Source organism: Gopherus evgoodei, chromosome 11 (assembly GCF_007399415.2).
Source record: "Gopherus evgoodei ecotype Sinaloan lineage chromosome 11, rGopEvg1_v1.p, whole genome shotgun sequence".
In the NCBI taxonomy this organism is placed as follows: Eukaryota; Metazoa; Chordata; order Testudines; family Testudinidae; genus Gopherus; species Gopherus evgoodei.
In genome coordinates, this window is record NC_044332.1 from 70,860,357 (window position 1) to 70,882,639 (window position 22,283).

Sequence of the window (22,283 nt, forward strand, 5' to 3'; positions counted from 1 at the left end):
CTTCTAATCGCCCTGGTGTCTGGCTGTGCGTAATCAGCGGCCAGGTGATTTGCCTCAGCCTCCCACTCCGCCATAAAGGTCTACCCCTTACTCTCACAGAGATTGTGGAGCACACAGCAAGCAGCAATAAGAAAGGGGACATTGGTTTGGCTGAGGTCTGAGCCAGTCAGTAATGTGCGCCAGCACGCCTTTAAACGGCCAAATGCACATTCTACCACCATTCTGCACTTGCTCAGCCTGTAGTTGAACAGCTCCTAACCATTGTCCAGGCTGCCTGTGTTTGGCTTCATGAGCCATGGCATCAAGGGGTAGGCTGGGTCCTCCAGGATAACTACAGGCATTTCAACATCCCCAACAGTTATTTTCTGGTCTGGGAAGTAAATTCCTTGCTGCAGCATTTTAAACAGAGCAGTGCTTCTGAAGACGCGAGCGTCATGAACCCTTCCTGGCCATCCCACGTGGATGTTGGTGAAACGTCTTGTGATTCACCAGTGCTTGCAGCACCATTGAAAAGTACCCCTTGCGGTTTACGTACTGGGTGGCTTGGTGCGCCGGTGCCAAGATAGGGATATGGGTTCCATCTATCGCCCCCCCACAGTTGGGGAATCCCATTGCAGCAAAGCCATTCACTATGGCCTGCACGTTTCCTAGAGTCACAACCTTTTGTAGGAGCAGCTTAGTGATTGCTTTGGCTACTTGCATCACAGCAGCCCCCACAGTAGATTTTCCCGACTGACTGGTAGCCGTCTGGCGTTGCAAGCTTCCACAGGGCTATTGCCACTCGCTTCTCCACTGTGAGGGCTACTCTCATCCTGGTATTATGGCGTTTCAGGGCAGGGGAAAACAAGTCACAAAGTTCCATGGAAGTGCTCTTACGCATGTGAAAGTTTGGCAGCCACTGCGAATCGTCCCACACCTGCAAAACTATGCGGTCCCACCAGTCTGTGCTTGTTTCTCGGGCCCAAAATCAGCGTTCAATGGGTAGAACCTGCCCCATTACCAGCAGGAGCTCCAAAGCGCAGGGGCCCGCGGTTAAGGAGAATTCAGTTTCCATGTCCTCATCACTCTCGTCGCCGCGCTGCCGTAGCCGCCTCCTCCTCCTCACCTGGCTTTGCAGTTCATGGTTCACCATAGACTGCACAAGAATGCGTGAAGTGTTTACAATGTTCACGATCGTGGTGTTGATCTGAGCGGGGTCCGTGCTTGCAGTGCTATGGCGTCTGCACAGTTCACCCAGGAAAAAAGGCGCAAAACAGTTGTCTGCTGCTTTCATTTAGGGAGGGGTGAGACTGTACCCAGAACCACCCACGACAATGATTTTTGCCCATCAGGCACTGGGCTCTCAAACCAGAATTCAAGGGGCAGGGGAGACTGTGGGAACTATGGGATAGCTACGGGATAGCTATTCATAGTGCAACGCTCCAGAAATCAACGCTAGCCTCATGGACCATGGACGCACACCGCCGAATTAATGTACCTAGTGTGGCCGCGCGCAATCGACTTTATACTATCTGTTTTATAAAATCAGTTTATGTTAAATCGAATTTTTCCTGTAGTGTAGACGTACCCCTTGAATAACCTGCTGCAACGAGCAACAAAGATGGTTAATATCAGCTGTACCTGTGGTTTTTGTAATATACATACTTGTCATCTGAGAATTGAAATGAAATCATCAACACATTATACCTAAGTCATTAAACTAATCATCACATGATGGTAACTTTACTCACTACTGACCTGGTCTGGATTAGAATCAATGACCTAGATGTCTTATCTTATTACCTGTCCCCTAAACCATCCAACTCTCTCTTTACAACTTACCTGATTTGCAGTCTGTAAATCTCTGCCCTATAATGTACTTGGCATTTCAAAAATAAAAGCCACTGTCCTTTCCTCAGCAAAAAAGTTTCCACATTGCTATTTCATTTTGGAGCAATGAAATTCAAGAGCAAGGCTAGGGGCAGGAGAATTAAAAAAATTCTCTCTCTTTCATTGTTTTCTGCTGAATGATCCACAAACAGCAAATATATGTGGTCCTAGAGCAAGTCAATTATCCTGCTCCTATTACTGAAAGCAAAGAGACAAGAGGTTAAATACACCACTGAGTTTCTAAGGCAAAGAGACACTTCCAGACCAAAAAATCCTTTAAAATTAACTCCTTTTCCAGATAATAAGATACACACACACACACACACAAATACTTAAGAGTCAATGCTACTATACTTTTCTGAAGAAAAAGAAATTTATAGCTGTGTTATTATGCTGCCTCCTATTGGCAAGAGAGTGTATAAAAACAGACAAATAAAGATGACTGAACAACAAATGGTCACTTAGCATGACCATAAAAATAGGACTTGTAGCCTGTACTACGGACAGGCTTCCAAATTCAAGACATTCTAAAGAAAGGCACAACTGAACAGTTTGGATTTATGTAGTTTTATTAAAAGGTACTACTTTCTATTCCCATCTCCGACATTACCTATGTGCTAAGGATACATTTCAATCACAAAGAAAGCAAGTAATTTTAAGATATATATTTCCTAGGAACGAGGATTGTAATATACTGTATGCAAGGGGGCACTTTCATATTAGTTCATTTGCTTCGGTGTTTGATCACAGAAATCCAATACGTAAAATGTAAGCTACTTACTTAACATTTAACAAATAATCTATTTTTTATTTTGTGTGGGATGATTAACTGTATGATCTTGGGCAAGTTTCTTAACCTCTCTATACCTCAGTTTCCTCATATGTAAAACTAAGCTTAATGCTTATCTTCACAGGGGTGTGGTGATGCTTAATTAATTGAAGTTTATAAAGTGCTTTGCAATCTCAGATACCATGTAAAAGAATTATGCTAAAATCAATTCTGAGAAACAAAGAAAGAAGTGTTACAGCTAGTTTAAATTGAATGGATGTTTCTATATATCAGAGTCTGATATGGAAAACCTTTGTTGACATTACTCTGTATTGTAATAGCAGCGAAAACAAGGACATTTAAAACATGCCAAAAATGTGTATATATATTGTCCACTTACTTTTTTCTTATTGTTAGGTCTGACAGTGGTACACATCTTAGACCGGCTCCTAACACCATGAGGAAGGATGTTAACAACACTGTTACTCTGAGACCTAAGACAAACAAAAATTGCAATATATTAAAAATTTTAAAAATAAAGCAGTAATAATGCTAAGAATTAAGCTGAATACATACACATACATGCAACATGAAACTGCTTCTTGACACGTCATCTTTTTCATAAATACTTACATAACCATGAAGCTTTGTGTTATTACAGATATCAACCATGACTTCACATTGTAAAATACAGACCTCTCTATATTCAAGATCCAACCTTTTCATTCTTTTGCAGGATTTGGGCCAATCATACAAGAGAAGAAGAGAAAAATACTATACAGTTTCACTGGTACTCATGCTGAAGGTTCCTTATTATGCACAATGGACGTGATCTGAAATCTAAAAATCTCTGGACTATATATGTAGAGGGAGAAATGGACCCCACACGCGTTCTTTTCTGAACACTAAATGAAGTAGTGAGTTTTTGTTTTGGTTGGGGTTTTTTTTTTTGTGGAGGGGGGAGAGGGAGGTTTGCTGCATTCTTTCATAAAGCAGATTTACACTTCACCTTGAAGAAATAAATTATTCACTGGAAAAATTTGCCCTCTTTGCAGTACTTGCAATTAACAAAAGTTTTTGATGGGTTCAGATCAAGCTGTCAGAGGTTGTGTGCATAATACATTTCTAAAAAAATAAGTTACAATTGACTGATTCTTTAAATACTTTTCCCTCCAAATCTGTGATTCAGGACTGAGAAACTGCTAGATCAAAAACAACTTCATCTTTAGTGCTGTAATTTCATTTGCCAGCTACTAATGATGATGTGTTTCTGTCATCAGTAAACAGAAGGAAAATAGATATATCTTGACAGAGTTAAATCTTGACAGCCTTATGAAATATGGCATTTATCCAGTGAAACAGCATTTGTACATTTCATATTTATGTGGCCATACAACTTCAAGTTCATTCACAACAAAAGAAAGCATTGCATGTAGCAGGATGTCTGTGTCCCAGGGAGCACAGACAAGTGGAATATTTTTTTCCCCCTGAATTATTCAATTACATGAAACTTAAAACAACTGCAATACCAATAGGCAAATAAGAAACCTTAAAAAATGCTTCTTGCTCTAAACCTCCTTTCTGTAAACTTGCAGAGATCCTGGGCTTACCTACCATTTCTGAACTACAACTGAATATAGATAATTGCATTTGTAGATACGAATAAAAGAAGTCCAGCCTTGGTTCAGTTGCCATCCATTCATGCAACGTATGCATTGTGTGCCCCAGAAAAACTAGCTGCCTGTGGTCCCATTCTGTCCAGCCCCCTTGTGCGAATGAGCATGGAGGATGCCATTTTAAAATTGTGTCCTCTGCACAGTGTGACTTAGCTTGTACCACACATGCAAGGGCACATTGCATGGAGGATGCCATTTTGTGGAGCATCAGGCATGCAAATGCGTAACTGAATACACTAGGGGTATGTCTACACTACGGGATTATTCCGATTTTACATAAACCGGTTTTGTAAAATAGATTGTATAAAGTCGAGTGCACGCGGCCACACTAAGCATATTAATTCGGTGGTGTGCGTCCATGGTCCGAGACTAGCGTTGATTTCTGGGGCGCTGCACTGTGGGTAGCTATCCCGTAGCTATCCCATAGTTCCCACAGTCTCCCCCGCCCATTGGAATTGTGGGTTGAGACCCCAATGCATGATAGTGCAAAAACAGTGTAACGGGTGATTCTGGGTAAATGTCGTCACTCATTCCTTCCTCCGTGAAGGCAACTGCAAACAATCATTTCGCGCCCTTTTTCCCTGGATTGCCCTGGCAGACGCCATAGCATGGCAACCATGGAGCCCGTTCCGCTTTTTTTTTTTTTTTTTTTTTTACTGTCACCGTATGTCTACTGGATGTTGCTAACAGAGGCGGTACTGCAGCACTACACAGCAGCATTCATTTGCCTTTGCAAGATAGCAGAGACAGTTATCAGTTGTTCTGTAGCATCTGCCATGCCATTGTAAATTGGCAATGAGATGACAGTTATCAGTCGTTCTGTACCGTCTGCTGCTGTCATGGGGGCCCCTGGCTGAGGTCGGCTGGGGGCGCAAAGACAAAAATGGGAATGACTCCCCGAATCAATCCCTCCTTTATGGCATCTAAAAATAGAGTCAGTCCTGCCTAGAATATGGTGCAAGTGTACTAGAGAACCAGTGTACCAGAGAACCAGAGAGCATAGCCGTTCTGTGTCATATCCCGCAGAAATGATGAGCTACATGCCATTCTAGGGGGCACCCCTGCAACAACCCCACTCGTTTGCTTCCCGGCTCCCCCAACCCTCCTGGGCTACCGTTGCAGTGTCCCCCAATTTGTGTGATAAAGTAATAAAGAATGCAGGAATAAGAAACACTGACTTGTTAGTGAGATAAAATGAGGGGGAGGCAGCCTCCAGCTGCTATGATAATCCAGGCAGGACATTAAACGGTGTGGGTGAGAATAGCCCAGCATCCCGCTGCTATGATAGTCCAGGCAGTACAGAATCTTTTCTTTACACATGAAAGGGAGGGGGATGATGGAGGACAAGAGACTAATGGAGAAGGAAGAGGTATAGTTCTCCAGCTTTGCTTCCTGGGAGAGTTCCCAAACTGTGCCCTGTACATGGCCTATAGGTCCCAATATGGCCAGTGTTGAGGGAATGGAAAATGTGGCTTCATCCATAGTGGTCCATGTCAAGATTGTGGACCAGATGTGGATTGTGGATAGAGAGGATGAGTTTGTGTGATTTGCCTAGCAGATGAGCAAGCAATGGAGTCCTCCTGTTCCTCCTCATCACTGGGAAAGAGAAGTGCCATCCTAGGGGGAGAAAAGGAGGAGTGTTGTGAGTCCAGAAAGGAGGGTGGAAGTCGGGGGAGGTCATGTTGAAGGAGTGAAGACTCAGGAGTGTCAGATTCCAGCAGATCTTTAGGATATCTAAAGTCTTGGGGGTGAGGGGAAGAGCATCATCTGTGCCAGTGTATGACTCAGTGATGAAGGGTGTATTCTCCTGAAGTGTCTGAAGATGGTGCCAGAAACTTGGCCGGTGCCAACTGTTTCATCAGTGTCGGAATGGCACCAGTGCCAGCATTTTTGTCAGTGCTGTAGCTCCTGAAGTCAGCCTCTCTCACTGCCCAGAGTTGGGAAACTGCACCAAGGGCTGTAAGTCTGCCCAGTTTGGATCTTTAGACCGTTTCCTCATGTTGGTATCAGGGGTATTTGAACAGGTCCAGGAGCTGTGTTTGCTGTCAGATGATGTTGAAGCAACAGACCTCGCTGGGAACGGTGTTCTTGTGGATTGTGCCTCAAAGTGTGAGAAGAGAGCCTGTTTCTTTTCATCCGAGTGAGAAAAAGAAAACTCTCTTTGGGGGACGTGGGGAGCGAGGATCGGCAGACAACCTGGCAGAGCGTGAAGGTCTCTCCACGGAAGAAACTGGGTCCAGGTCCAATGCCAGTCGCAGCCATTTCCCCATGAGCAGAAGTTTTAACCTAATGTCCCGGTCATTCTGGCTCTGGGTTTCAGGCCAAGGCAGTGGGAACACTTTTGTGGGACGTCCCTCTCCCAGACAGCGAATGCACTGCGGAAGGCAGCTCCATAAGAAACGCACCTCTTAAACCTGGGGGATCTGGGCCTACAGGTGAGGGGAAAAGCTTCCTGGTCGGGCAGAGTGGGAATCAGGGAAATGGAAACCTAAGCTATGAAATAACTGTGAAGGTAAAGATAAAACAACAACAAAATTTATTTTTAAAATAGAAGAAACAAAGGATGCGAAGAAGATGCTACATATACTACACTAATAGCTAAAGCACCACCTAGTAAGGGAATTAGAAAAGCGGGCTCTGCTGTGGATTCCATCCCAAATTAAAGGCATTAGAGAAGGGACTGTGAACGGTTGGACCGCACAGCGCTATATATACATCCTGCACACACTGCACGTGTGGGGAGGTGTGCATTACAAAAAAAAAACAACACTATTACAATATAAAAGGTCCACATTGTTATTAAACATTTATATTGTGGTGGCACATGCAGTCTAATGCCTTCCTTCCCCTGAAGCAACCTTGTTTGTTTTTGTTCTCCCTCTTTCACTACCCCAGCCTTCTACCTTTCTTCATTTGTGGTTTCTGTTGCGGCTGTGGGAAGCTACCCTGAAGAAATGAGCTCCACGTACAGCTGATCAAATGTGAGTTTTATTCTGCTAAAAAGTTTGTCTGATTTTTCCATGGAAAATGTCAATATTTTGGTGGAAATTCAAACACCAAAAAAAGTTGAGCTGAAAGAAATCATTTTATTTTGATTTGGAAATGCTGCTGCAGTGCCTCATAGGAGCTGTAGGTAGGACGCCTCATGCTCCCATTCTCATGTACACACTGGGTTCTATGGCTGGATTACATCTCCCAAAATGCACCACAGTCTCCCCTCTTGGAGAGGGAAGGGATAAATCATGGAAAATGAAGTCCAGTCAGGAAGCCTGACCCACAGAGAAGAATTAGCAACCAAATTAAAACTTCCATGAGGCAACATTTACAAACCAAAATATTTCCATTTTCAGATGTTCATTTTTGGGATGAAAAGTTGAAATTATTCATAGCAGACTTTAGCAAAAAGAATTACTAAAAAAAATTAATAAAAAAACAGGGAGAGGGCCGTGTTTTCTGCAGGTGCACAGAATTACCCCAGGAATAAATACTGCTAAGAACCTGATACATGGACTTTGAAGTCTTATGTATGCATCTGATTGCTTTACCATTTAACAACTCTCTTCTTGTTGTTCTTTTCTTTTTAGTAAACCGTTAGTTTTAGATACTAAAGAATTGGCTGGCAGCATGGTATTTTGCATAAGATCCAAACTAACATTGACCTGGAAATGTGGTTTTGGGGTTCAGAAGAGCATTTTGTATAGTGAGCAGAGTTTTTAAATAACTCCTCATCTTACTGGACCTATGTCCTAATTGGGAGGCAGAGAACTGGAATGCAATAAAGGGGGCTGTGTGATTTCTTTTTTCAGCGTCTTGATAACCCTTGTGAGTGATCATGAGTACAGTTTGTGACTGGCTGGTCAGTCTCAGTTCAGCATTAGCCACCACTTTTGGGAGACTCTGCTCTCCTTTTTGCAGCCTGCCCTGATGTTAGCATTTTCAGTGAGGGCGACCGTAGGCATCCTGAGTCACATGCCAAAAGAACGAGACTCTCCACATTTGGATGATGATCAGGAAGAAAACCTAACTCTGGATGGTGAGTCCCATTAAGTCCAGTATGGCCGTAGTGGAAAGCTGCATGGATAAAGTTGACCAGATTGGTTAAGGATATATTGGTTGGGATACTGACATCCATGCGATGGGTAAACCAGGGCTCTGAAATGAGTAGTTCATCCCTTCAGATCAGAACTACCTCCTGAACTCAGTGAGCAAGAAGGTGAAGGCTCCCAGATGGATTTTTGGGGGGGGTGCGACGCAGTGAGGGGAAATGTGGTGTGACCAAGAGAAGGAATGGTTTTCCTTTAAGGGCGGGGTTCTGATCTCTGAGGTAATGTTGATACTTGGAGCTTAGATGTCAGAGCTGGTAATGGACGAAGCACCTTCAGTACTGAGGATGGTAACAGAAGAGGGAACGTCCATCAATAACAAATCAGATGGAACTGTTAGTGCCTCAATTGCCGATGCCAACTCTGGTGTTGGTACCGTGATTTTTGGTGTTGGGGAATCAGTACCAAACACAGGGACTAGGAAAACCTTCAGACCCTTCAGCACCAAGCTACATCATTTGCCCTGCAGCATGAGCAGAATGTGTGTTCAGTTCTCAAGAGGAGAGTGATGATAAAAAGCTGTTCTCAGACCTCTGAACTTTTCCCTTCTTAGAGGAGGAAGATTGGTTACAGGAACTGTGCTTGGTCAGGTGCTCTGACCTATCTTGTGTGGGTGTAGAAAAAGCAGTACTCATCTCTGGTGCCAGAGCAACTAGTGCTGAGCTGGTTTTAGGTTTGTCAGTGCCAGGTCAGATTTCGTACTGATACCAGCCTTAGGAGTCTCATCCCAGCTGATGGGAAAGCTGACAGACTAGAACTTCAAGGTGAGAAGTTCCATATTGGAGCTCAATTCCTGTTCTTCTGGGTCCAGAGTGTCCCTCATAAACTCCCTTCCAAAGATATCATTTTAGCCAGATGTCTTAAGATTTTCTCCTTCTTGAGAATGACAAGCAGACAGAATAACGGGCAGACACATGGCTCTGGATGAGACAAAATAAACAACAGCTATGACTTGTCTAGAGGACTGTGCCTGCCAAAAGATGGGCAAGGTGTGAAGGTCAATGGCTATGAATTTGACATTTTAAGCAGCTGTGGCACAAAGTGCTGAGAAAAAGTAAGTTACAAACAAAGAATGTAAAGATTTTTTTTTACATGACCATTTCTAAGAAATTAACTTTAACTACCTGGATAAGAATAGATCTGGAGAATACACTAAGGGGATGGCTGCAACTGCTCTGCCCCTTCTGCCCATAGTTTGCAGAGGGAAGAGGTCATACAGGGCACAGATGTAGCCCAACAGTCACTGCTATTTCAAAGATTCTGAGGGGGCACATCCCCACCTAGACTGGGATAAACATGGAGAAATACTCAAAGGAGAGCCTAATTTACTGTATCTCAAACCCAGCAAGAGGTTTTCATACATTGTGGATGTGAAAAAATCATGCATTACTCTCATATTTTGAGGTCTATTATCTCTGGATGTGGAGCTGCATGCACAAACTCCCTCTATTTGAGAGGAGAAAATAGACCATGTTGTATGTTACCGCTTACATTTTCATTGTTATTATCAGTCAGCAACAACCATGAGTGCAATAAAGGAGCAGTAGGGAATGCAATAAAGAGAAGAAAACAGTTTATTTTCAAGTGGCATATAAAACTCTCAAAAGGTCCACAGAATAATATAATGAGTATTATGAAATGATTAAACTGAACTCTTAAAGAAGGTTACAACTGTGCATATATGCAGTATCAGAATTATTAGATAATTAGTATAAAAATGTAAAGACTTTTTTAAATAAAAACAATATTCATCAAGAAGTACAGTTATTCCAGCTACTTATAACTTGTTGGGTGACTACAGGACTTTTACACACATGCATAGCAAGAGGTGCAATATCCATTACAATCAGCCTTTCATGCAGTACAACCCTCACAAGACTTGAGGGTGCATTATTCAGTATAGCAACATACTTTGCCAGATGATAGCTCATATAACTACTGCAACACTGGCAAATCAGCTAACCTGTATATGACCCATAACAACTTAACAAGAGGCACTGCAATTGTAATAAGGACAATTTACTTGTATGTGAATACCAAAGATGTACTAGACCAGTAATCACTAATCCATTCATTCATAGTAATAGAAATCAAGGGTAGATGTTAAATTCATTTCTCTGTGTACCTATATCCTGTTAGAAGTTTATCAATGTAACCAAATTAGCTTTTAGATTTTAAATCTTTTTCATGTTTTAGTTGCCTTACATTATGTATGCAACTGTGTTCAGTTAACCTTAAAATGAAAGATGTGACACTGCAGAAAACTGATATTATCTACACTGTCTTCAGTTTATCTATCCCTGTTATAATGAATGACCAGCTCTTGCCTTATGTTAATAAGTGTAACTAGATTATCTGTATAAGCACAGGAAATAGAACGTTAACTTCAAAGTTGTGGGTCAGTGTGTGCTCCACAAAAAAGAATCTGCAGTCATATGCTGTCCTCAAAACACTTGACAGCCTGTTTCAGCTATAAAAGAGAAACCTCAGGCCTGATCCAACTTCTCTAGTCTGCTGAACTTTAAATAGGAAAAGGCTCAATCTGTAGGATGGGGAACTCTGAGTAGTTACTTAGAATACCCTGGAAAATCAGTCTATTCCATCACTGCTACAAACCTCATCTAAGGACTTTGTAATCATTTGCATGTATATGATTAACCATTCATAACTCTATTCTTTCATTAATAAATCTTTAGTTTAACTAAGGATTGGCTTACAGCATGGTACTAGCGTAAGATCTGAGATACATATTGACCACAGGGTAAGTGTCTGATCCTTTGGAACTGGCAGAACCTAATACATGGTGAATTGGGTTTTCAGTAACCTCTCATTATATCAGATCAATTTGTCTGGATGGGAACCAAGGGCTGGAATGCCTAAAGGGGCCTGTGTTTGGCTTCTTCTTAATGAGTGTGGTGCTAAAGAAGCTCTTTTGCTACTCATTTGGTTAATCTAATTATAGAATAAATCACCAGTTTGGGGGAACTGTCTGACCTGTTTCTTGCAGTCTGCCCTGAGTGTGGCATTCTCAGTGGGGTTCATTCTAGGCACCGGTCACAACTACACTCCCACATTTTGAAGTTACTCTGAAGCTTGTAAAAGATTATAGCAAAGGCAAGAGATTTAAAGCAGCAAATTTAACTAAAACTGAAATGAAGTGTTTCAGTGTGAACACTCAGACAACCTTCAAGGACAAGAATGAACATTCATAATAACTGGAATAAATCTGGAAGCAGCTAGGAAGTGACAATCATGAGAATATGCACTAAACGGAATCAGGAAAATCACGTAACAACTCACTGCTCTGAAGATGTCACACTGCTTCTTAAGAGTTCTGAATAATCCAGAATTAAGATGTCCAGGTAATTTATGCAATCTATACTTTCTCTCTAAAATTATGTCTACACGGCCCCTTTTACCATATTGTGATTGTGTTATAGCTGGGCAGGTCAAAAAACAAAATAACTGATCATGATTTCCCCCCCAGTTTATGAAAACATTTTGAAATTCAATTTTTTTCAACCAGCTCTACTTATAACATAGTCTGATCCTACCTTTGTAGTCAGGGTAAAGCCATGTTATAACTATGTAAAAGGGATGTAATACGCCTTTTGTCCCATCTACACTGGCAAGATCAAGTTAGGTTAAAATGTGATAAGTGGAACTATTCTCTGTCAACATCCCAAAATATTAAAATTAGGATGTAAACAAACTCTAAAAATATGCCAAGTATAAAACAATTCTTCACCTCTCCACTGCAGTAAAATTTAGTTACAGTAATATTGATGGTTCTGGCTTCTTTTCATGTGTGTTGTAACATATGTTCAGCTCAACTAATATGGACTAAGCTACAGTTGGTGCTAAACAACCAATGGGGCCCATGGAAGATCGAGATACAAAAGGAGCACTTAACGTTGATAAAGTCATTGAGGAGAAACTAAATGAATTCTTTGCTTCAGTCTTCATGGCTAAAGATGTTAGAGAGATTCCCAAACCTGAGCCGTCCTTTGTAGGTGACAAATCTGAGGAATTATCACAGATTGAAGTGTCATTAGAGGAGGTTTTGGAATTAATTGATAAACTTAACAGTAACGAGTCATCAGGACCAGACGGCATTCACCCAAGAATTCTGAAAGAACTCAAATGTGAAGTTGCAGAACTATTAACTAGGGTTTGTAACCTGTCCTTTAAATCAGCTTCTGTATCCAATGACTAGAAGATAGCTAATGTAACACCAATATTTAAAAAGGGCTCGAGAGGTGATCCTGGCAATTACAGACCGGTAAGTCTAACGTCAGTATCAGGCATATTAGTTGAAACAATAGTAAAGAATAAAATTGTCAGACACATAGAAGAACATAAATTGTTGGGCAAAAGTCAACACGGTTTCTGTAAAGGGAAATCATGTTTTACTAATCTATTAGAGTTCTTTGAAGAGGTCAACAAACATGTGGACAAAGGAGATCCAGTGGACACAGTGTATTTAGATTTCCAGAAAGCCTTTCACAAGGTCCCTCACCAAAAGCTCTTATGTAAATTAAGTTGTCATGGGATAAGAGGGAAGATCCTTTCATGGATTGAGAACTGGTTAAAAGACAGGGAACAAGGGGTAGGAATAAATGGTAAATGTTCAGAATGGAGAGGGGTAACTAGTGGTATTCCCCAAGGGTCAGTCCTAGGACCAATCTTGTTCAACTTATTCATAAATGATCCGGAGAAAGGGGTAAACAGTGAGTCAGCAAAGTTTGTAGATGATACTAAACTGCTCAAGATAGTTAAGACCAAAGCAGACTGTGAAGAACTTCAAGAAGTTCTCACAAAACTAAGTGATTGGGCAACAAACTGGCAAATGAAATTTAATATAGATAAATGTAAAGTAATGTACATTGGAAAAAATAACCCCGACTATACATACAATATGATGAGGACTAATTTAGCTACAACTAATCAGGAAAGAGATCTTAGAGTCATCGTGGACAGTTCTCTGAAAACGTCCATGCAGTGTGCAGCACCACTCAAAGCAGCAAACAGGATGTTAGGAATCATTCAAAAAAGGATAGAGAATAAGACGGAGAATATCTTATTGCCCTTATATAAATCCATGGTATACTCACATCTGGAATACTGCGTACAGATGTGGTCTCATCTCAAAAAAGATATCTTGGCATTAGAAAAGGTTCAGAGAAGGGCAACTAAAATGATTAGGGGTTTGGAATGGGTCCCATATGAGGAGAGATTAAAGAGATTAGGACTTTTCAGCTTGGAAAAGAGGAGACCAAGGGGGGATATGATAGAGGTATGTAAAATCATGAGTGGTATGGAGAAAGTGAATAAGGAAAAATTATTTAGTTGCTCCCATAATATAAGAACTAGAGGCCACCAAATGAAATTAATGGGCAGCAGGTTTAAAATAAACAAAAGGAAGTTCTTCTTCACACAGCACACAGTCAACCTGTGAAACTCCCTGCCTGACAAGGTTGTGAAGGCTGGGACTATAACAGGGTTTAAAAGAGAATTAGATAAATTCATAGAGGTTAAGTCCATTAATGGCTATTAGCCAGGATAGGTAAGGAATGGTGTCCCTAGCCTCTGTCTGTCAGAGTGTGGAGATGGATGGCTGGAGAGAGATCGCTTGATCAATACGTGTTAGGTTTTCTCCCTCCAGGACACCTGGCACTGGTCACTGTCAGTAGACAGAATACTGGGCTGGATGGACCTTTGGTCTGACTCAGTATGGCCATATTTATGTTCTTATTACATTTTGTCTATATCCTAAGTGAAAACAATTTCGTGTTTTAGGCAGTACTTTCAGTTTTAGCATACACTCCGTATTATTGACACTCACAATGGAATTTGTTTGTTCTGAGATTCTAGGTACATAAAAGGCAGATTTTTTTTTTTAACACAAGTGTTGTAGTTTCTTCTGTTTATCAGCTAAGAATTCTGAAACAGCAGTGAGAGATTGCTCAGTGGTTTGAGCATTAGCCTGCTAAACCCAAGATTGTGAGTTCAATCCTTGACAGGGCCAGTTAGGAATCTGTCCGGGGCTTGGTCCTCCTGTAAGCAGGGGGTTGGACTAGATGACCTCCTGAGGTCCCTTCCAACCCTGATATTCTATGATTGTTTATTCATCATTATACAAAAAGAGTTGCAATGCAATGATCCAGTTAAAAGATTCACTTTTCAGTTAAAAATTACTAGAAAGACTGTAAATTTTATTTATTCAAGACACTTTTTTTGCATAGATAACAAGCAGAGAAGGTAAGTCTACACTGTAGGTGGGAACATGCCTCCCATCCCGTGTAGACAGATTTGCACTAGCTCCACTCAAACTAATGTGCTAAAAATAGATGTGTGGATGTTGTGGCAGAATGGTGGCTCGAGCTGAGACCTGAGTGTAGGATGAGCTTGGACTTGGATGAACAGCTTGTGCTAGTGCCTGTGACATAACATTCGTGCTTCTATTTTTAGCATGCTAGATTGAGCATAATGAATACGAGTCTGTCTACATAGGTTGGGAGGTATACGCCAAGATGCAGTATAGACATATCCAGACTTTAAACAGCATGAGCCTGCAGACCAGAATGCTAGCTTGGAACAAGCTTTAGTGTTTATAATAAGATTTATGGTTTTCTCTCTCTTGCTTTTAATTTCCTACTTCTCAGCTTCAGAAGGAACCAATGAATTTGCAGCTGTTTATTCACTTTACATATTTTGCTACAGAGAACCTCAAACTCTCACTATTAATTCAAGTGATATATCTGTTCAGGTTCTTATGCAAAGCATTCCAGAAAAGAGAGCATGAAACTAAGACACACAGGTGAGAGATTTATTCCTGATTTTGCACCAACATGCTTTGTGAACATGGTCAAGTCACTTCACCTCTTTGTGCTTCTTTCTCCCCTCCCAGCTTTTTTCCTGTCTTGTTTATTTTGATTGTAAACAGCTATGAGTGTGCCTCACAGTCCAGGTCCGGGGTCTCAAACTCAAATGACCATGAGGGCCATACGAGGACTAGGGCATTGAACCGAGGGCCGCATCACTGACACCCCCCTTCACTGCCCCTGGTCCTGCCCCCACTCCACCCTGTCCATTAGGCCCTTCCCTGCCCCACCTCTTCCCAGTCCCATTTCAACCCCTTCCCCAAAGTCCCCACCCCAATGCTGCCCCCCCAGAGAGGGGGGTGCAGAAAGGGTGCAGGGTGCATCAGGGGCTCAGGGCAGGGAGTTGCGGTGTGGGAGGGGTGTGGGATATGGCAGGGGGCTCAGAGCAGGGAGTTGGGGTGCAGGGTGCAGCAGGTGACTCAGGGCAGAGAGTGGAAGAGGGGTGCGGCAGGAGGCTCAGGGCAGAGAGTTGGGGTGCCGGAGGGGTTCAGGTTGCGAGTTCCAGCCCTACGTTGCTTACCTAGAGCGGCTCTGAGTTGGCAGCGGCGCGCATCAGGGACAGGGCAGGCTCCCTGCCTACCTGCCTGCTCTGGCCCCCAGCCCAGCGCCGTTCCATTCCAGGAAGCAGCTGAAGCAGAGTCCCTGCAGCCCCTTGGGGAGGGGGAGGAGGCTCAGGGTTCCGTGCATGCGCTGCTCTTGCCACTCCTCTAGGTACCTCCCATGAAGCTCCCATTGGCCGCAGTTCGTTGTTCCTGGCCGAAGGGAGCTCCAGGGGGCGGTACCTGGAAGGAGGCACTGCAGGAGCCCTCTGCCTCCTTCCCCCTCCCTGCCTGGCCCAAAGGGGCGTGCTGCCAGCTGCTTCAGAGAGCAGCATGGGGCTCACAACGGCACAGGGGGCAATCCCACAGGTAGGCAGAGGGGCAGGCGACTTGGCAGGCCACACGCAAAAGCCCGCAGCCTGCGGGCCACGTGTTTGAGACCCCTGGTCCAGGTTGACAGATTCACACTAGCTCTGCTTGAGCTAGTGCACTAAAAATAGCAATGTTGATGTTGTGGATGGGCAGCCGATCAGTCTAGCTGCCTGAGACTAAGACTATGCTACCCCCTCGGTCAGAGCTTGTGAGGTTAGCCAAAGCCACCACCCATGCTGCAATGTCCACATTTTTAGCACACTAGCTTAAGCAGAACTAGCGCGAGTCTGTTTACCTAGGCTGAGAGGCATGCTCCCAGACACACTGTAGACATACACTTTGAGGCAAATGTTGTCTTTCACCATGGGCTTGTCTTCACTGCATTTTAAGCTCAAACTATCACTCAGGTTTTGCTCCTAAGACTCCTGTCCACACACAAAAAAATCTAGCTTACGTAGTGCTTTAAACTCAGGCTAACTGGTCCATCGGCCAAAAGGAATGGGGTGAGGTATCTGAAGTACAAATGTTGCTCACATTTGAGCTAGTAACATAGTAGGGATGCAGTAACTCATCAGCTGCTAATCAGACAGACACAATGCCACATTGCCACAACTGTGCTGACATAACCCCATAGTGTGGGCACAGAAAAACACTTCTGTCAGTTTAGACTGTTGGTGTATGAATACCACCTCAGCAAACGACGGTGGCTCCACTGACAGAAGCATTCTTCTGGCAATATAGCTGCATCTACACTGAGAGTTAGGTCACCACAGCTTCATCAGTCAGGAGCAGAACGGATAAAAATCAACGATTTTTTAAAAACAATTTTAAAAATCAGACCTTTATTTAAATTGGATTTTTTAGATAAAATGCTTTTTGAGGAATAACCTATCTAAAGATAGTTTTAATTAAGATACATTATAGCTCAAAGATCTCTCATCATGGAATAGAGATTATAAATTGTAATTCTATAGTATAAGACAATCTATTCATGTAATGTTTAAGAAAAGTATTGTAAATGAGTTCCAATAGTTCATGGATTAGGGACCCAATTTTACGGGATTCCAGGAGCTTCTGTATAGATTAACCTAAATAATCTTTCTATATTCCCAATGGGACTCAGTGCTCAGTCTAGAAGATACCATCAGAGAGGCTTAGTTTTGCAGATCTCAAACTGTGGATTTGTGTCTCCAGAGATTACACACTTGTTAACAGCAAAAATGTTTTTAATAAATAAATAAATATACAGAGGTGAGAAATAACAGACCTCAACCCTATTGTCCCTCTGCAAATTTGTGTACACATAGTCAATCCCTTATCTCTCTCTAAAAGTGCAAAGTTTCAAAAAGTTCAATGAATAGAAGATTATTGGGGGTGGAATAGATCTGCACAAGTAAATGTCTGAAATTTTAAGATTCACATCCCTTTTGCTGAGGGACAAGAGAAGTACCTGACTGTCTCCCCACCCACTCACTCCAAGGGCTCCTGACTGCTGTGAGAGAAGTTTCCACGATTATACCTCTGCACAAAAAAAAGCCCTCTAACTGGGTGAGTGCCTCTCTTGCTCCCACCTGACACAGGACTAAATGCTCTGCTATTACCTTAGGTTCGCTTCCCACTTTACAGAACATGGTTGGTGAAGATTTTGCATTTGGAGAAATATAGCTGCTTCCATCCCACCTTACAAGGGAGAGGAGTTAGAAGCAGCTCTGGCTCAACAACTGGTAAAGACACAATCTCCTGGTGGTGCTTTCAGTGCAGACACTGAACAGAAAAGCAAGAATGAAAATTCTCTCTCTGCTTATCCCTCCTGGGGAGTGAGGAAGATAGGACTGCTAGAGTCCAGTCAATGAAAAGACCATGTAAATCCTGTGATTTTTAGGAAAAGTTACTGTAGTAAGCTTTCAACCTTGGCATTTGGTTTACAATTTCAATTTTATCTTTGCAATAAGATGGGCTAGGACAGGGGACTCAAACTCAGATAACCTTGAGGGCCGCATGGGGACCAGTGCATTGGCCTGAGGGCCGCATCACTGACACTCCCCTTCACTGCTCCCGGCCCTGCCCCCACTCCACCCCTTCCATGAGGCCCTGCCCCTGCCCTGCCTCGCCTCTTCTCACCCCTTCCCTGCCCTCATTCCAAACCCTTCTCCGAAGTTCTCACCCCAACTCTGCCCCCTTCCTGCCCCCAGGGAGTGCAGGAGGGGGCTCAGGGCAGGGAGTTGAGATGCAGGAGGTGTGCAGGGTACAGGTGGGAATTGGGGTGTGGGGTACAGGAGGGGTGTGGGGTGCGGTGGGGGCTCAGGGCAGGGAGTTGGGGTGCGGGAGGGGTGAGGGTGCAGCAAGGGGTTGGAGTGGAGTATGTGGCAGGGGGCTCCAGGCAGAGTGCTGGGGTGCAGGGTGTGGCAGGGGAGGGAACCGGGGTGCAGGAGGGGTGTGGGATGTGACAGGGGGCTCCGGGAAGGGGGTTGGGATGTAGAAAGGGTGTGAGGTACGGGCTCCGGTCTGGCGCTGCTTACCTAAAGTGGATCCGGGGTGGCAGAGCTGCGCCCTGTGGCCAGGGCAGGCTCCCTGCCTGCCCTGTCCCCAGCCCCGCTCTGCTCCAGGAAGCAGCTAGAGTCCCTGGGGGTGAGGGTAGGGAAATGGCGCCATGTGCTGCAATTGCTGCTCCTCTAGCATTCCCAGTTCCCGGACAGTGGGAGCTGCAAGAGCATGGAGCCCTCTACTTGCCTCTCACCCCTCTGCCCGGGGCTGCAGCGACATATAGTAGTTCAGCTGCTTCATGGAGTAGCATGGGGCTCGCGGCGGATCGGGGCAGGTGAGGAGGCGTGGGGAGCTTGGCGGGCCACACGAAAGAACCCCGAGTGTTTGAGACCCCTGGGCTAGGAACTGTTATGTAAATGATTCAGATTAGAAGTGACCTGAAGGATTAACCATTAAGGTTCATAGGCTCTGCTGGGGCCAGATAAGTCTTCAAAGATTCAAAAATTTTCATGGCTAATAAATCAAAAATTAACCCTATCTTCCCAAAATACTTCAAGGGGCTAGTTGTTGTTGAAGGTAACTCAATAAAACAGATGTGGGGTTTCTAGACCCAGCTGCATTTGAACTATAACATTCCAGAAAAAACACCACAAGACTTTACAAAAGCAGAAGACCTCTTACTTTCAAAACTCTCATCCCTCGGTGATGTTGAGTCAGATTAACCTCAAACTTCGCAAAGAGGAAAAAAAGTCCTTCTCTGGCTTATAGAACATATACTAGAATGCTTAATTTGCAGATTTTTGAGGAAGTTGGAAGATTGGTCAAAAGCCAGTATAATGGAACGTTAGTTACAAGTTAACTACGAAGTCACAGCCACAGCATGCATATAAAAGGCACTAAATAAAGAACACAGTGTGACAAAATGAGAGCTTAAAAAGTTAACATAGCCTCTTCCCATCTAGACATTCTGAAATAAGACACTCAAGGAGTAGAAAGGGGAAGGAAGGAATAATAGATGAAGTAAGCTGCCATTTCTTCACATTCATGTGCAAAAATAAATCTGTAAAGAAACAGTTACTGAAAAGACAAGGGTTAATAGTTCAGCATTAAGTGATTAATATTTGTAAAAAGCCATGTATGTGCTCAGCACTTAACCATGATACTGCTACTAATTATAATCAAGGCTAGCTCTAGCCATTTCGCCGCCCCAAGCATGGCAGCACACCGCGTGGGGCGCTCTACTGCTCGTCAGTCCCGCGGCTCTAGTGGACCTCCGGCAGGCGTGCCTGCGGATGCTCCACCGGAGCCGCGGGACCAGCGGACCCTCTGCAGGCGTGCCAGCAGGAGGTCCACCGGAGCCACCTGCCGCCCTCCCGGCAACCAGCAGAGCGCCCCCAGCGGCATGCTGCCCCAACCACGTGCTTAGTGTGATGAGGCCTGGAGCCGGCCCTGATTATAACAGAGCTGTTGCGACACTATGGTTAAGGTTGTGTTGTTTTGCACTTTAGGCGGGAATTGAGCCTGTTTAATAGGAAACAAGTATATAGCCCAAATTATCCAATCACTGAGTAAAGCTTGAAATTGCGGAGAGGTTTCAAGAAAACCAGTTAGTTTCCAAATTTTCATCAATTAAAAACTACTCCCACAAAATAAAAAAAAAAAGTCACTTTGACCCTCAATTTGGGGACCTCTCTAACTTAATAGTTATAAACTATAGAAAGGCAAACTAAAATTACCTAATTTGGTAGGTTCTCTGGAGTTATGTAATTATTTTGTTAATTATTTGTTAATTCATAGAAAGAAAAAATAAACCTTCTTCTTGAAAATGGGGTCCTATGGCAGCAACTACCACGCTGAGGTGTGGAAGCCTTTTTGAACAGTTCAGGAGAGGAACATATGCTTTCAGTAATGTTCTCCGCACCCCAAATCAGTGGCATAGGGAATGGATGTTTGTTAGATGAAAGAAGCTGCTAGTTCATTGCTACTGAACAGTTTAATGAAGAGTAGGAACTCTGATAAAGCAATAGCTGATTTCACAAAGTAGCATCACCACTGAGTTCTTTGAGAAAGGTCCAGTTCTTCATAAGAGAGTTTTGCTACACTGAAGATTCAGCTAAAAACATAGGAAATGAATATGCAAAGAAACACTGCATTCTGCATTAGTTAAGGTTATGCTATACCTAACTAACACAAAACCTAAAAGACAAGGAAATGAAAGCATAAAGCTTATCCCTTAACTAGTAGCACCACTACCATACACAACAGAGAACATCCCAAAATCTTAATTCTTCCCCAGTAAGAATGCCAGCCTTTCACCACCACCTTACCCAAGCATGAAGGGATGGTATAAGTGTGTATAACAAGATCGTGGATGACATAATGGTGTTTATGTACTGCCCAAAATTATCGTAGGGTTTTAAGAACATCTACTTTACCCAGCTTAAATTCTTGTTTTTTTCCCCTCCCAACATACAATTTTCAATCATTCTAATTTATTTCAAAATACCTCACTGGAATACCTTAATGGGTACATATCAAAAGGATACTTTGATCAAGGTTCTGCAGTCATCTTGATTGTGTACATCCCCATGCCACCTGTATTAGTTCAATCCAGTTCATTAAAAAAGCGTGCAACACTTGAATTAGGACTGTTACTGGCTCTTGTGTTTTTCACCCTCCATTAAGCAATCTGACCAAATATTTGATCCCTTTTGGTAATCATCGTAAGTTCCATTCTGACAGCCAAGTATTTGGGCAGTAGAGGACAAAGGAAGTAGTTTATTTTTTTTTTTTACCAATTTATTTTTCAACTGGGAAGTCTTGAGAAACAATTTTTACTTATTAAATCTATCAGATGTCTAGTGCATGTACTTTGATTAGTTAGTATTAATGAGCTGTCATCCACACAGAAAAAAGTATATTAAACTCCCTCAAAAAAGTCTTGTTTCCTGGATGCTTTGGCAATTATAAAGCAAATGTAAACAGGAGTGGTAGAAGTCAATAGTCTGTTTGTGCCTGTCTAGCATTAAAGAGCTGAATGCAATTCCATCACTTAATTCCAATGCATTAGGTTTTGCGCATATCCAATATATGCACTCTGATATTGCCAGGACAAAGCGGCACACTTCATGTATTTGTAATAAGTAATCCCATTCCACCCTGTTGAATGCTTTCCCTGTCTAGACACATGGAGAAGTGAAGGAGAACTGAGTTGCATTCACTTTATATTCAGTATGCCAATGCTCACATCACCCACTTAAAATTGGCAATTCTTCAACAAAAAAACTTCAAAAACAGACTTCAGCGAGAAACTGCAGAACTGGAATTAATTTGCAAACTGGACATGATCAAATTAGGCCTGAATAAAGCCTGGAAGTGGATGGGTCAATACAAAAAGTAATTTTCCCTCTACTGATACTCACACCTTCTTGTCAACAGTTGGAAACGGGCAATATTCACCTTGATTGCATTGGCCTCATTAGCACTACAAAAGAAAGTTTCCCTCTCTTGATATTCACCCCTTCTTGTCAAATGTTGAGAATAGGCCACATCCATCTTAACTGACTTGGCCTCATTAGCACTGCCAC

At 43.0% G+C, this 22,283-nt stretch overlaps 1 protein-coding gene across 5 annotated transcripts in view; it reads right to left on the reverse strand.

The window, feature by feature from the left end:
* Positions 1-22,283, reverse strand: part of SLC49A4 (solute carrier family 49 member 4) — a 123,649-nt gene that overhangs the window by 82,059 nt on the left and 19,307 nt on the right. For all 5 annotated transcript variants that reach the window (XM_030579857.1, XM_030579860.1, XM_030579856.1 and 2 more), the window contains exon 2: positions 3,039-3,132. In XM_030579857.1, coding sequence (XP_030435717.1) covers positions 3,039-3,132 — 94 coding nt within the window. The remainder of the gene's footprint in view (positions 1-3,038; positions 3,133-22,283) is intronic.